Below are 17162 nucleotides of genomic sequence, written 5' to 3'. Positions count from 1 at the left end.
GGTTGGGCGGGTGGGCTATGGGATAGGCTGGGTTTGGAAGTGCGAATGGCGGATGGGTATGAGCGGGTGAGGGAGTGGGTGGAGGATGTGTGGAGGGAGCTTGAGGATAGTGAGATAGATACCTTCATGATGGGATGTTGGGCGATGTGGGAAGCACGGAATAAGTTACTATTCGAAGGGGCCGTGGTGGATATGTTCAAGGTGGTGAGAAGGGTGGAAGATCTTAAGAGGGAGCTTAATGTCGATATGAGGGTGGCTGGTGCAGAAGTTATGCGGGAGGAGGAGAGTGGACAATGGCAGAAATCGGATAGAGGGTGGGTGAAGGTGAATGTAGATGCTGGTGTTAAGGAGGGGTGGGGGGACAGGTATAGGTGTTGTGGCTCGGGACAGTGAAGGGGTGGTTTTGTGGGGGATGACCGAGTATAGATGCGGGACAATGGAGGTGCGGTTGGCGGAGGCTGAAGCGGTGTTGGCTGGTTTGAAGGAAGCAAGACGAAAGGGATGCAAACGAGTGATCTTTGAAAGCGATTGCAAGACGTTGATTGACGAGTTGAAGTCGAAATCCCAAGGAAGAAGTGATTTCCATTTGCTTTTAGACGATATTAATGAGTTTTGTAATGTTTTTGATTCGGTTTTATGGTCTTTTATTAGTAGGAAACATAATCGAGTAGCACACGAGTTAGCTCATCTTTGCTCTTCGCAGCTAGTTAGGAGAGTTTGGGATGTACGCTCCCTCGATATGTTATGGATTTGTGCCACGATGATATTTATAATACGAGGTAATACCGCCTGGGGTGGTTTTTCACAAAAAAAAAAAAAAAAAAAAAAAAAAAAAAAAAAACAACGTACTTTCACGCAAGATCTATACTTAGTATGTGATTAATTAAATTAATCACTTAAGCTTTGTCAAAGACATTTAAATAAAGATTAGGACTTTAAAAGTCAAATTCCCGTAACTATGAGTCAGACTTCAGAAATCAGGATCCCAATTGTTTACTATCAACCGTTAGCCTTGCTGAAGACGGGTCGGAGCAAGTGACGGGTAATATCACTCACAAAACGGCTAGGGGGGACAAGGTGAGGGCACCCCCATGTGCTTCCCTCTCTCCTCTATTTGGGTCATTTATGAGAGGAAATGGTATCCGTCACTCCGGAGTGACGGATATGTGCCGTCTTGAATGAGATTTTGTGTACTATCAATAACTCTCTTTGGTCAAATTGCTCAACTTGATTTTGTCAAACCTTAGACATTTCCCCATCATTCTGACTCTTACCATTATTTATTTATTCACATCTTTTCGGAAAATTAAGTTAACATCTAGAAGACAAGAATACTACCACCCTATTTCATGTTTTTTATATAGGTATATGAAGTTTACAATGAAAGAAAAATTTAAGACCTGGCAAAAAAAAAAAAAATGGTCTCACTATTCTTCTCAATAGAACAGTACCTGAACTTATTATATGATGCCAGTGATTTCGCAAAAGCCGGACCCTATTGCTAACAGAGGAAAAAAAAGCAGCTCTTGTGCAGAAATGCAGAATAGTATTCGATTTCCGGTAAAAGACAGATGATAGAACAAAGTCAAAAACCAAAAGTTTAGAACCTAAAACTTAGGATATCTGGAATTGTTAGAGAAAATGGCACAGGCTTTGATATATGAGCTATTTCGAGATTCATACTTGAAGGCGGTGAGGTTGTTAGACGACTAGTCACTTAAAATGCCGCTCTGGGTTTTGAGAGGTCGTCAGAGACTTCAGAATGTTTCAATAGTTTGGATGGTTAGCCGGTTAGTTTCCGGTATTAGAAGGCTTTGTCTTCCTTCTTGATATTATCTCAGCTGCCCAGCTTTTTCCGATCTCAGTCTGGAATTTCCCTGAATTGTCGATCGACAGAAATTATAAGATGTAATGTCAAATGGCTAGTAATAATAATGACATTTTAGTGGGAATTGAAGAAATCTGAACTCACCAGCTGTTGACAAGAAAAATTCGTCCAGAACCATCCCGTGCTCTATCAGATGGAAAATCAATAAATGCATCAATACAAATTCTTATACGAGACTAAAAGTAACAATCGTGAACTATGAAGTAATCCTCATAGGTCATACTTCATAGACTCAAGTCTATTAGCCATAATACTGACTGTTACAAGGGTTATGTTTGAAACCAATGAAGATAACCTATGAGCCGCCCAAAAAATTTATTACAAGACGGTCTACATGCCGGACCATCTCAGCCAAGACTCACAATAGGTGCCATCTCATACAATGGTGTAGCATATTAAAGCTCTTTCTAAGACTCTAACTTGTCCATAGTCACAGAAAACACTGTCCTTTGACACATTTTACCGACTCACCAGAGCAGACACTAGTTCAGTGATTCCTGCAAACTACTGTTAGTCACACTAGAGCAGCAAGAGACGGTATTAGAGTTTCACGGCTTTCACCTAGTATCCTAAATAATACTTCTCATGTAGACCTGTGTCAACTTTCAATACCGAGCCTAGACAAAGTGCTCATAAACAAACAACTTCATTTTGAAAGCGTGAAAAACTTAATACTCCGTATTATATTGGTGAATTGCAGCAAAGCAACAAGGTCTTTGTAAGGCGAATGGAAGTTTATAGTCTTACCAGTTTCATACTCCAGGGCCTGAAGAATCATCTCAACCTGAATGAGCATTAAAAATAGTTGAGAAAGGAAGAATAATAAGTCAAATGCGGAAACAAAAACAAAAACAAAATGAGAAAATCTTCGAGTCTTTTTGGGGAGTGCGCTATTAAATAATCAATACAATGTCAATTAACGAAAATATGGCACTATGAATGCAATATGAATCAATAATGTTAGTGTTGGTTCAAGTTGTGCATGTGAAGCATCATAAGCCCCAAGGGAGTGTCGATATAGCCATATCGGTATAAGGGATCGGTAAGGGATCTGAGCAAACAAGCGTTTAAGGAAACACTTAGCCTGACGACTTTGGGAAAAAAAACTAATTCTCCATGAACGTTAATATTAGTAACTTTATATATGTAACAGGTAAAATACAGCAGTTACACAATGAGCATATGACAAGACCGTATACATCAACCTGAAATCTCAACAAAAATGATTCGTCAACTGCTCGCCAAGTGTCACGGTCCGCTACTTTTGTCGGACCGTGGCGCGCACCTTTGCCCGTCTCAAGGCAAGATGCAAGCGACAAGGATCTTCGTACTAGTGAGGGATCGCCCACTAGCACGATACTCGGGTCTCGGGGTGTGAGTCGGGATCCTAGTGTCGATCCCACAAACACGGCTTGTTAGTAAAGTGAAGGCAAAGAGTCGTTCACAACAAAGCAACAACAAGCAATACGAAGGCACAAGGTAGGAAGTAGATTTTCATTCACTAGTACTCCCTAAAGAGGGAAATTTGATTATTACATCCTGGTAGCAGGAGACATTGATTTTACAAGTTTAGTTCAGAATAGCGATATACCTATTTATGGAAACCTATTCTAAAACTATTAAGAAAATACTTACTACAAATGTACAAGGGAAATGAAATTACATAAGCATAAATAAATCTAAGGGTTCGAAGTGTGCGGATCGTCACACCAAGGTACGAGGGTGGAAGAGGAAAAAAAAGTGGTATATTCAGATAGTGAGGAGTGACGAAAAGAACTAAAAGAATGATAAGAACAGCCAAGCATCAATCAGCTAGAAGCTTGCTGCAAATGAAGTTCCACCACAATTTAGCACTTCCACAACCTTTGACAAAGTTTTCAGCATTTTGAAAGGGTTTTACATAGCATTTAAAGTGATTGTAGAGCATCTATGAAGGGAAACAAACTAGACGAACACACATGACAATGAGAGCTAAAAAGACACCCAGCCAAGTTGGTTCATCAAGTTAGGCATTAATTAATGCCTGAAACAACATACTTTGTCAAAATCTTTCACCAGATTGGCCTCCAAAGAAGAATTGGTCTCATACTCCATCCAAAGCTCTTTAATTTCATCCGCTGCAATAGTTCAAAAAATATAAGTTTCACTTCATAACATGAGAGCAATAAGCTAACAATATGCGAGAAGCAGGGAGACCATACAACATACCTCTCATGCCGCCACCAAGAACTTCACACATCTCATTCAAAGCTTTCTGTTCTCTTCTGCTCTTTTCTTCTTTTGGTACGCCATCAGATGGTGTTATATCTCCGACAATAGCTATATACGTAATCAAAAGGTCAACAAAAAGGAGTAACGAGTATGCTCGACAATCTAGAAAGACCTTATGACAGAGTAACACCTAAATGCAAAATGCTCTGCTTATTGAGTTTTAGCATTATAGAAATGAATCGAAGTATGTCAATAAAACGTCATACCAAACCATTACCTTAACCTCTCAAAAGGTTCCTGCTAACTAAAGCTAAAGATGAATGCTCAAACTTATACAGTATCATTTACAATAGGCATCCTAAATTCCAGCATTCGACAATACCCTACCCAAACATGATCGATTTTTGTTAAAAAGAAGCTCGTACTGAAAATACTCATTGTGTAGTGTGCTATGATGAGAAAAATTGTGAAACCAAAGATCACGCCACGAAATCAAAAAGATGTTGGAACCTATGTAGTAGTATTTCTTTGAAAGCTTAATTGAACCCTTTAAAAAATAGGTTTGCAGCATAATAGCAGTGAAATTCTACTGCTATGCATCAAAGCAGACAATTTGGGATGCCAATCAGATAGAACCAGCCTACTTTCCCCGTTACAGTAACAGAAAATCCAATGATACTAAGCACTACTGCCAGCCGACAAGAGAGATATAAGTTACCATGGCAAAGGATATACCTTCAGCAATATCATGAACAATTGCTATCTTGATACATCTGTTACAACAATTGTTTAAGGAAGAGTTAATAATTCATCAGCAAGGGACAGCCTACAAGACATTATAGCAGCAACAACAACCTAATCCCAATGCCGTAAAACTTTCTCCCTACGATGAGGCAAGGGTGAAGGGGGACAAGATTGTCTCGACTAACTGCTACTCAAAATATAATAAGCAAATATGATTTCATGAGCCATTTTACTTCATCTGTTATACTCTAGAGCCAAAGAATATAGAATTTTTGCTCCCTTGGAATGGAAATAAAGATAGTAAGATACTGTAGGTAACGCAACATACCTCTCTCTGTTCACACCTGGAATGTCACCAGCAATCAGACCCATCAATGCCATTCTATACATGTGATCAGCAATTGATTCCGGTCCCTTAATTCCATGATTAATCCACCCCTTTCGTTTTGTGGTCTGTTCCAATTTGACAAAGGTGAAATCAAGAGCACTATTAATATCCCACGCCCTAAGAATAATACAATACAGGTTCAGAATATGACATTGTGTGTCTTGCCCTAATCCAATCATCTATCGGCAATGTACTCATTATGTCCCCGTTATGCTGTGCTCGGATAGTCGAATAGTCAGATTGTGGCAAGTAACACGTAACTTGTACATATACTTAGTAAGGACTAAGGAGAGGGATAGGATGAGAGGGTAAGTGGATGCTCTTGTCCTTTAAATAATTCAAATTTTAGAAAGCATCAAGACTCCTAACGGAATAGAGCCCTACTTTTTTCTTCCTTCCTTAAGGGTTGAGCACCATATTAATGCGCAAACAAAGGCAAACAATCATCCTCTATTTCTTTCCAAATACTTTCATAAAAACACCCTATAAAAGTCATAACACTAGCAAAAAAAGGAGTATAAACAAATACTTTCTTGGTTTTCAAAACCCCTATGGAAACATAATTATGCATTTATTCACCTCAATCACTCAATGTACGACATTTTGTATCCCAACGCATGAACGCGAAAGAACAAGGTACATGAGCAACAAATGTATTTCAAAATGACAATGAAATCCAAATTATACTTTCCAAACTCGGCATAGTTGTTGCCTAGCAGACGAACAACACGAAAAAAAAGGAAAAAAAATGATCAATGCAGATGACTGATGACTGATGAGTGTCCAAATCATCCTGATTACTCAATTACACTCCCTCCTAAGGTAAAAGGTCACCATAAGCGGGTTCCGAAATCAGTCCACTCCTTATCTTCAATACGGAGTATCATATAGGAGTAGTTCTCTGAAACACAATGAAGTATAGGCAACTCACAAATACGGGTTTCGAAACCCACAACACAAACTACCACATAACCCCATTTCCCCTAAATACTGAAAGAAACACAAAAGATACAACCTTTATACTCCCTCAGTCCCAATAATTTATTCTTTGTATCGGGTATTTTAATCAAAGGTAAACAAATGATTGAGACGGGAAACCCACAATCAATTTAGCTACAATTGACAAAAAAAATAAAAACTTTTACAGTATGTAAACCCCATTAATAAAAAAGGCGCAAACTTTAGAAATAAAAACACAAAAGTAGAGAAGAAAGGAGGAAAGATGGTACCTTTAAACGATGACATAAAGTGAGGAAATCAATGGAGGAAGAAGAGGAATGTTGGGAAGACATGGGAGTTGTTGAGAATGTTGAAGAGTTGGGATTATTTTGGCAGAAAATTGACAAGTATTTTGGTGATGATGATGAAGAAGATGAAGAAGTGAAGGAAATGGAAGGAAGCGTAGAAGGGTAAAAATGGCGGCTAGTATGAAGAATGTGATGACAGGATTTGGCTGCTGCTACTGCTGTTGTTGCTGACATCTTTGTTTGCTGATCTTGCTTTCAACTTTTTCTGAGAAAATTATGAACACAATTTCTATTGTTTTTTACCAATTGATGATCGGTAGTTTGATACATATACGGGCCCAATATACCCAATTCAATTGGGGAAGAAATTTTCTATTGAAATCGATTTTTAAGTAGGGTTAGCTCCTCTTGGCAATCGGGTCGCCATTCTACCATCCGCACGACCCGTCCCACGGCTCAAAACCTTTAAAAAATGGTCAAGGACGTCCGACCCTGCCCGAACCGATCCAATACACCATCGGGCACCGGCCAACTTAAGGTCACATAGTTGCATAAGCCAACCTGCCTCAGCACACACTATCCACTCAAAATATTTAGAAATTTGTCAAGGACGTTCGACCCTGGTACCCGATCCGATCCAATATACCACCGGGCAGTGGCACCGACCAAGTGTTAGACTATGACTTGAATCTATCAAACGTCACACTTAAGCCGCATTCTAGCGATTAGGCATAACATAACAATTGAATATGAACTCTGGAATTCATAAATCTTCAATCAGTAAAATTTATCCCTTTCGTCTGTGGATGTAGGTCACGTAGCTGACACATCATTAGTGAATTATATAAATTTGGGTGTTGTTTTCTAGACTTTTTTTACTACTCCGTATCTTTTTTTTTATCTTTGTCCTAACACATTTATCCTTCCAAGTTACCATTCTAAACAGCTTTAAAATGTTCACTTGAAAAGTGGTTATTTATAGCTTTAGACTATGCCTTTTGCCCTTTGAACATATCACCCTTAATTTTTTTTGTAGTTTAGTTTAAAAATTAGATTGATCCTTTAGGTACGACCAACTTATCACATCCTTTCGAATGAGTGAAGTGAGTTGAAGCCACCGGCTTTTAAATTACCTCGAAAGAGTTGGACATGAATGTCCAATAGAAGCCATAAAGTCAGCAACCTTGTTGGCTTTACGGAAATAATGTTTAATTATCACTTCATCGAATAAATGAAGATCTAATTTCACATCCTTGATAATACTAGAAATTTCCTAAGGAATCTGTCAAGTACTACGAAAGAAGTTAATAACACATAAATTATCACCTTCGATAATTAACTTTGAGATACCTAAGTATTTCGCCGCTAAAATGCCTTCTTTTAAAGCGAGAGCTTGCGCAACAAGAATACTATTTGACCCGCACTTTTTTCTCCCAACAAAATGACTTTACCATTATAATTTCTTATAAAATATCCTTAAGTAGTTGATCTGATAGCGATCTATCACGTATTCACGTGTACTCAAAATTTATCCAAAACATAGCGGTTATGAATTCTCTCATCCTCCACAAACAAAAAAACAAAATTTTATTGATGAATCTCCTATTTATGATTTTATGATGAAATCATGCTCTTGGACTTCTATAAATGATCAAAACTTTATCTCCAAAACTCTTTTGATTTATTTCCTCAAAATCAACTAAATTTGCATATGTTCCCCCAAACAAAACGAGGCCAACAATCTTTTTCACCCATGGTTGTTGTTTCCCCTCACAAACAACACAAACTTTGAACCAGTAACAGCACACAAGGGTTTGCAATGGAACATCATCCTCGTCACATAATTCACAATTTCATCCCTTTACATATTTGCAAGGTAACCCCTTTTTATATTTGCAATGTATATACTCCTTCCGTCTTAATCATTTATTTACCTTCGATGAAAATACCGCTTCCAATAGATGATTTGAACTTTAATTGATATTACTGTTAATAGGAACTGGAGTTCATACACAAGAGCAACTGCACAGTTGGGTACAGACCCAATGTATTTTCAACTACTCTTTCTCATCTGATTGCCACTAATTGCCCTCATCTTATCATGCCCTTCATACCCATTAGAGGTTATTTCTTATTTTTCCTTGATTTTTAGCATTTTATGTTGATTTGAAGAATTGAAGTACTCCCTCTGTCCCGGTCATTTGTTGTCCTTTTCCATATTGGGGTGTCTCAGTCATTTGTTGTCCTTTCTATTTTAAGAATGAATTTGATGAGTAATTTGATCATTCTCATTCAATTTGTTCCACTTGTCATTTAGTTATTGGCCTTCACCTCTTTCCTTGGTCTTTGTGCCAAAACTAAAGGACAACAATTGACCGGGACGGAGGGAGTAATGGGTAATTTGTTATTTCACAAATACTTGTATAAGGCGGTCTTACAGCCTTACGCAAGTATATTGTAAAACGTTTTGGTCTAGCTGGGATCCGTTTTAGACAATATTATCATAAAATCGCCTTACAGAAGACTAATTGTTGTTATTTTGATGTTTATAGAGATGGTGAAGGAGAAAGTTGAGGAATTGTTTGGTTGTGAGTTTGAGTTGTTTGTAGAATTCACTGGCTTGATCAGGTGATGAATCAGTTGTGTTATCTAGCTAAAGTTGACATTTTTTATGGGAAATTTTATTTTTGGTCCATTATTTTTGTGATGTTTAGATTTTAGGTTGTACTGTACTTTGTAGTTTAGGAATTGTAACTGAGTGATTTTTATGATCGTGTGAGGTCTGAGCACTCTTGTATCATGCCGCGAAGATTGTATTGTGGCAAATGACTTGGAACATATGGGGCCATGGGGGGGACATGGGTGTTTGCGTACTTCACCCCGTTGACTGAAACAACCAAGTTATGCTGCTAACACCATCTTGCTGCTGCAGAACTCTTGAAAGGAATTGTTTTGTGTTTGGTCATAGACCATAGTGTTGTTTGAAAACATCGATTTCTGCTCAAAACTTGATTGGTGAAAGGATCTTGATTCTTGTACATATCATTATAGCATGTATCTGCTAGGAATACCCCAAAGTCCTGCACTCTAAAACTTAAAAAAGTTTTTGAGGAAGCGAATGATGCTAGAGTGCTAGACAACCTTTTATAATAGTTGAATTTTATTGCAAAAATAGTTCACAGCCCAAGATTCATTTCTTTCAAAAACTAAAATGAAGCAGTTAATCTTGAGCTCTTTTTAGCAGTCATTCTAGTTTTGCGGTCTACAACTGCATTTTCCCTATATGATGGTACAGTAGCTTGTTTCCTTCTCTCGCATTATTTGTAAAACTTATTATTGTATGATAGCTGGACTAAAGGAGCGAGTATTGGTTGGCATAGCGATGACAACAGATCCTATCTCAAGCAGCGAGATTTCACGGTGTGTATGCAATGTCTTTTCGTTTATTAAGCTGTGCAATGGTGCAGTAAGAATTTGTTACTAAAATATTGTGACTGTATACCTTCTCCGCAACATCTATCCATTTTTTATGATCCTCGGAAACATTGCAATATATGACTGAAATTTGTTCAGGAAGACGATATGTCTGCTGCACACTCACTGTTCAACAAGGTTAAAAGAACTTTTAGTAAGAAACTATTCTACTAGCTCCGTCCTGATCATTGTTTACCGTTGATTTTGGCACGACGATCATGGAGAGAGGAGGGACTATTTGTGGTTGTTCTTATGACAAGTGGATAATAATGAATGTGGAAGATCAAATTAATTATTAGAAACATTCCTAATATAGAAAAGTAAACAAATAAATGGGACACCCAAAAATGGAATAGGTAAACAAATGACCGGGACGGAGGGAGTTCTTGTTAACGTAATATATTACGCATACTTAAGTACGTAACACAATGCTGGCCAATACTCATATACGACATGGTGGGCCTGTTCAAGGCCCAATTTATATTATGGGTATCTGTATATTTTTCAAGAGTTATCACTAGTTTGCACTCTTATCTGTGAAGGCAGTCTGCTATTTAAACAGCTATGGGGAGAATTTCAGTGGGGGCATATTTCACTTTCAGGATGGAGAACCAGCAAATTACGTACCAATGGCTGGGGTAAGTTAGTATTCATCGCTGGTATTCAGTTTCTACAACTCGTATCCATGAATTATATAACTGTAGTAGTCTTTGAATTGACTGTTTTTGCTAACTTTATTTGTTAATTGTCTAACAGGATCTGGTCATGTACTCAGCTGACGACCGGAACATACATTGTGTCGATGAGGTAATTATGATTGTACTTATCTCTTACCTGTTGTGCTGGTTGTTATGTGTTCATTCTTTTAAATAATCATTGGATTCTTAATACCCAATTTCCTCTTTACATACCATGACGTATCTCTTTCTCCGATAACTTGAGTTTTGTAAGCAACACAAGTTCTTATAAAGATGTATTCCATAGTCATTCTTCTCTTAAACTTAAAAATTGCAATACAAATTCCTGTCAATTTTTCTTAAGAGTTTACTTGTAAGCCGCAATTGCATTGATACTTATACATCTGTTTTGTGGAGGCCTGGAGAGTTTGTCCTACATGTATGGCTATGGCTATCTTGATGACGTCGCAATTGATATGCTAGAATATACGTCGAGTCCGTTACAGTTTTGATGGTTTAAGCACTTGTTGGAAGTTGTATCAGAACAAGCCGCGAATGCCACATAGTAATGAATTGCTTCGTCATAAATCGGACTTTGAACCTGCGCTATATGTGTTTTGATGCATTTTCTAAGGTCTTTTTATGTTGTTGATAGAGCTTGGTTGAACTTTTGCAGTCACTGGCACACCTTTTTCGTCCTCTTTTACCCTGCCTTCTCTTTTAATAGGTATATAATGGGTAGAATAGATGCACACTTTGCAAATCACTAGAATATATATAGCCTAATGTTACTCCGACGCTTTACTTTGGTCGCGCCGCGCGTCCGACACTTGAAGTGCCTGACATGACACGACACTTGAACGATTCATTTTAGACCAAAAAATTCAGAACTTCACAGAAAATAAGTATTATCCTTTATACACTGTAGTTCCTTAATATAAGTATTAAATTACTTTCTGATCCTTCTTTTTCTTTTGAGTTTAATTCATTGTTATTCAGACATTTTTGAGTTATACATTGTTATTTAGTATCTATAAATCATCCCTGTTTTGTTTCCCTTATGGAGCTCTTTTGGGATGATTTGTGGATTTGTTTTTTCTTTTTCTTCTTGATAATAGCTGTACAACAGATAACTGATGGGGAACGCCTGACTTTAACCATTTGGTTCAGCCGCAACAGCTCATACGACGAGGATGAAAAACTTATCTCCCGTGTGGCTCAGACCCTTTCAAATAACGAACTTACGTCATGTATCCCCTTACCAGGATCCAGCAACATGTATTGGTTTTCTTCTGTCGAGGGGTCTGATCAGCTACAAGGCTTCGATATACGATATGCGAGACTATTATCTTTGGGATATGATATAAGTACTACACAAGGGAAAACTAGCGATGAAATGAATTCAACAATTGATGTTTCTGATGTATTCACCGAGCCACTCAGACTGGCCAGAGGAGACACGCTATTCAACAAAAAATTTGCCAATCTATTACATGCCCTGCAGGTACTTTCTGTGGCTAATCATAGCATACTTACTGCTTGTAAATTGTATCAGCTCGATGAATACCCGATTATGTGAAGACTGTGTCCATGCATGTCCGGATGGTTATCAGACGAGGCATATCCTTTGAATTGTTCAAACATTTGTTACGTTTAGGTGACAAGTAACTTCTGGATATTATGCAGTCTTTGGTTTTTCATATGATGTAATTCTTGGAACTCGACTGTGGATTTGGCTTCGTCAAGTCTCGTTTGATACCATAGAGATATTATCATTCCTTTTCATGTTACCCTACATCCCAAATTACCTTGAGATTAATGCTTTATTATTATTGTTAGTTGTTGTTGTTTTGACTGTCATCACCTTATGAATTGAGCTTGATAGACACACTGACGTGTTTTCAGAAGCTTTGTCACCTCATTTTAAACCGTAACACATGAACTTTCTCTACTGATGCATTCTAATTTCCAAGAGAATAGAAGACTTGAGGTTTACATGCTCTAAAAGTCTAAATTAAGTGATGTGTTTTCATCAGTTATAATTTGTTCCATTTTTCTGCATCGAAGAATCCTAAAAAGACATTCGGAATTGATTTTAATTACCAAGAACCTAATGTCTTTGTAGGTTTTGAATCTTGATTCTCGTCGATTGCTATTTCCTAACTTGGAACTGTTGCAGCTGAATGTATGCCTTAACTACCCTTTTTTAAACAGGCTGTACAATTTTATTACTGGAGTCGGTCCAATCTTCCACAAACTGAAGGTGTAAGAAATACAGGCGATATTATACAATTATCTGAATCTCAGAAACAAGACATTTGCAACTTACGATGCTTGTTATCAAGCACCATGAAGTTGGATGCTTCAATCTTCTGTCATCCATCTTCAAATACGATCAGGGACTCGCATTTTGATCCCAAAATCTTTTCTGAAGCTTTGACATCATGGGAAGAATACGCATTCAAGTTGCATGAACAACTTACGGTGCATTTACCGTTCTGGAAAGAGTATACATCATTATTTTCTGTTTCACTTCAGGTAGTGAACAACTGATTGTTTTGCTCTTTTTTGTTTTCTCTAGACATAACTTGTGTCGAACATTGACGGGAAACCCTGATCAGACCTGGGATGGTGTAACCTCATACTGGGTCAGCTAGTTGGGGAGCCATCTGGATAAGGTCGTGGGGTGGCGATCCGATGGCTGAACCTGGTCAGGCCGACCTGCTAATGGTTGGAATGCGCAAACATGTGGCCATAAAAGGCAATCGCTCTATTTGGCAACCCCCATACACCCCCATACCGTAGATTAACTTTTTTTTTGCTTAAATTAACTCGTTTTAGTAAACTTAGCTTAATTAAGTTCAGTTTACCTCTATTAACTTATTTTAATTTAATTCAGCTTATGTCCGCTAACCTCTATTAACTCGTATTTCAGCTTTATCTATTCAGTTTAGTTTCACATTGATGATTTTAAGGCGACACTTGTGAATGGAACATATGCATGAATTCATTTAATATTACTAGTTTGTTTATAATAAACCAGAAACTAATTAAAATAATAAAATGATGAAATTGTTGATTATAACAACACGCTAAAACATCTATAAATAGAGACAATCAAAGCATTATTATAACAATAGACAAATATCAGAAAGTGATCATTCTTCACCATACAAGTTCTCTTATAATCCTACCCAAAATGGCTGCTATTTCAAAACTCAACAGTTTGAATCCCAGTTCTGCTGTTTGGGTCGCCGCTCCTTGTAAGGTATTGTATGACAAGTGGATAATAATTTATACATTCTTCGTTCCATTTATTTATTTACATAATTTATTATTTGTTATGAGAATGATTAAATTGTAATACAAGTGTTGTTGGACCGGCCGTATGCAGGAGTTGATTGTCGGGGACAATGCTTCCGCTTCTGTGTAACGTAACCATGCATTTACTCGACGGCCTCTAGATCGTCATCCTAGTGTTGTTGGCGTCATGTAATAAAGTCATGGTGGTTGTTCTGAAGATCAACTTATCTTTTAAGTTTGATGTTTTCTTTTCTTATATTTTTCTATCGTTTTTTTTTCTTTACGCTTTTAATAAGTTGAACCATGTACCTCGTCATCAACATTTTGAATAAAATCTAAAGGCCTTTATATCCGTGTCTTCTCTTATTTTTTTAACGTTTTTTAAGTTCAAACATATGGTATGCACTGTGCACAATTTTAAATTTTGGTGATCATCAGGGTTATTCCCGCATAAAATCATAAACACAAACGCGTTTCTTGGTTTTTTTCGACTTGAGGTTGAGACTTGAGCATATTGGTAACTAAAAAAATGCATACAAAGATTCAAAGAACTACTTTCTTTTAACGATACAGAGTATATAATAAGAGAGATCATAATATCGGAGAAAATAAATAACTACGACATATCTATCATCTACATAGTATAAAAGCTTCTACATAGTATAAAAGCTGAATTTTGTAAAGAAATCTCAATAGTTGTTGAGTTTTAACATGCGGGCCCCCCCATATTTTCTATTCTATTTAATTACCCTCTCTCCTCAACCCAATTCCTCTTATTTTTATCTCTCATATTTCTATTTTAACTACTTATGTTAAAACATAAGTTAAAATGTCAAAATTTACATAAAATGTTGCAATTTACATACATTTAACGGGTCTAACATGTCAAATACCTAAAATATAATTCTAATAAAATACGGTTATATATTATCTGATATTTAAATCTAATATTTATCAAATATTCGAATCTTCAAATTTCCGCTAATGTTTCTCATTTTAGTATGAAAATAAAGTAAATATAAAAAAAATGAAGTATCGACTTAAAAATAAATGCAAGTAAATATAGAAAACCAAATATAAGTTTCCGATCATAGTTACATGAACATATTTTTGTGTGGCGATGTAATTATCTAATACTACATGTATGTATATTTATGTCAGAGTTTTGAAACTATCTACATTTTCAAATGACAATTTTATTAGTAGGTTCTATTTTTAAATTTTACTAGTATTGGTGCCCAGCTTCGCCCGGGCTACTTCTAATTACCATTAAATTTTTTTCATTAAATAAAATTACTTAAAGTTCCATAACCCATTATCATTAATACGGAGTATATTTTTTATAACATATCCTAAAATTACGGTGAAATAAATTTTGAGACAAATTCACTACTCTCGTTATTAATATTTTACTATTATTAATGAAACAATAGTAATAACATTTCACTACCTGCCCGTAATCATTGTTACTTTCACTACTCCCGCCGTAATTATTGTTAATGCCACTACTGCCGCATTAATATTGATAATTTCACTACTCCCGCCGTAATTATTGTTACTTTCACTATTGCCACATTAATATTAATTATTTCACTACTCCCCTTGTTGTTTCTACCACTCTCACTAATCTCGTTGATAATATTGTTACTTTTACTATTCAAATGAGTGATTACTATCATATAACTATATCCAATGTTACTACAATTCTTTTCTTTACTGACGAAATTACTTTCACTACTTAGGCATGCAATTTTAAGAGGATTATATATTTATATAAATATGTTACATATATGCATTAAATCAAATCGAAAGAATTATGCAATATTATATATTATAGAATCTAACTTGAATTATTTATAACCTACTTATTATATTTTTGTATGTTAAATAATTAACATCTCTATACATCTAATAAACTATAAAGTTTAATAAAATTGCATAGATTTTAAATTTAATATATAATTTTATGATGATAATAATTAATACCATAAGTGTGCATGTTTATACTAATTAATTATTTTATTTTAAAGAAATTGACCATCTTCTGGTCTTCTATAAATATTTAGGAAAATTACCAGACATTTTCTTTCTTTTAATCTCCTTGAAATTGACCATCTTAATTAATTATTTTATTTTAAGGAAATTGACCATCTTAATTAATTATTTTATTTTAAGGAAATTGACCATGTTTAGGAAAATTACCAAGCTTCTATATAATTTAATTTTAACCCAAACTATATAATATTTGCATTGAGATCCTTTAATCAGGTCCATCACACGGTGCTATTGATTTAAAACTGTAGCCCTCACTCCCTCAGTATCAGTGAGACAGTGACGGAGCTAGAATTTGAAGTTACCGGGAACGAGAGAGTAATAACATAAGGGAATTTTAAACATATTCGAAAAATTTAACTAAAAATAAAATCAATTTTTTATCGCTTCTGCATTGAGTACGTTTACACATGTTTATTAAGAGATTAGAATATGTTAATTAAGATTATAGAACTTACATTTTTTTTTGTATTTTTTTATTTGGTTTAAAGAGATCCACAAATGTGCACAAATTATTCTATAAGACCTATATTTAGGTAAGACTAACCCAATAGCATAAGGCCCAACAAAATTACTTAATAAAAATTTGAAATAATATTTTTATTTTAGTAACCCAATATTTTAAATTAATAACTTTAATACGAAATAGAAACATATTATTTGGTAGAATAAGCCTAGCTAGTATACATGGTAGTGTATAAAGTATATATGGTAGTGTATGATTGTATGATCAAGTCCTCACTAAATTTGTAGCTTCCTTTAAGGTCCTCAATTAGGCCAATTATAGTTGTTTTGTAACCAAAATAAGTAACTTGACATCCTCTCATAATTATTGAACATATGATCATAATCAAGTAGATTTTGTAAAATGAAAATAAGACCATTATATACATGGTATGAAACCAATAGATTGTGAAACCCAATTAATAATTTAGATTTTGTGTACATTCACGTTAGAAAAACCGTTAAAAAAGTAGTATAAATAAGACCATTTACATCAATGACATGCACAATTGCACATTCACTACAAATAATCATCCAAAAGTAAAGCAAACATGACAAAACTCACACTTGTACTTTTGCTTCCCCTCTTCCTTGCATTGGATCAAGTCACAGCCACTTCTCGAAGCCTAAGCCCCACCTTAGCTCCGTCCCCATCGCCCTCAGAACAACCCAAA

The 17162-nt window shown here is 35.9% G+C and overlaps 2 protein-coding genes and 1 long non-coding RNA gene across 3 annotated transcripts; 2 read left to right on the top strand and 1 right to left on the bottom strand.

The window, feature by feature from the left end:
* Positions 1-1405: 1405 nt before the first annotated feature.
* On the bottom strand, positions 1406-6811 carry LOC141644021 (uncharacterized). Its single transcript, XM_074453430.1, has 8 exons — positions 6461-6811; positions 5172-5296; positions 4835-4872; positions 4097-4207; positions 3926-4005; positions 2636-2672; positions 1973-2014; positions 1406-1877 (listed from the first exon to the last, which is right to left on the bottom strand). The coding sequence occupies exons 1-8, from the start codon at positions 6710-6712 to the stop codon at positions 1792-1794; spliced, it is 771 nt and encodes a 256-aa protein (XP_074309531.1). The 5' UTR covers positions 6713-6811; the 3' UTR covers positions 1406-1791.
* A 1302-nt stretch (positions 6812-8113) lies between these two features.
* On the top strand, positions 8114-13504 carry LOC141644017 (uncharacterized). The gene is made up of 8 exons (XM_074453427.1): positions 8114-8354; positions 8475-8601; positions 9031-9106; positions 9826-9898; positions 10495-10590; positions 10709-10759; positions 11759-12133; positions 12844-13504. Exons 1-8 carry the CDS (start codon positions 8298-8300, stop codon positions 13180-13182), a joined length of 1194 nt encoding a protein of 397 aa, XP_074309528.1. The 5' UTR covers positions 8114-8297; the 3' UTR covers positions 13183-13504.
* Positions 13505-13709: 205 nt separating this feature from the next.
* On the top strand, positions 13710-14284 carry LOC141644018 (uncharacterized). The gene is made up of 2 exons (XR_012543872.1): positions 13710-13897; positions 14024-14284. It is a non-coding gene; the product is annotated as an uncharacterized LOC141644018 (long non-coding RNA).
* The last annotated feature ends 2878 nt before the right edge of the window (positions 14285-17162 follow it).

This window comes from Silene latifolia, chromosome 2 (assembly GCF_048544455.1).
Source record: "Silene latifolia isolate original U9 population chromosome 2, ASM4854445v1, whole genome shotgun sequence".
Lineage (NCBI taxonomy): Eukaryota > Viridiplantae > Streptophyta > Magnoliopsida > Caryophyllales > Caryophyllaceae > Silene > Silene latifolia.
This window is presented reverse-complemented; position numbering and strand designations above follow the sequence as displayed.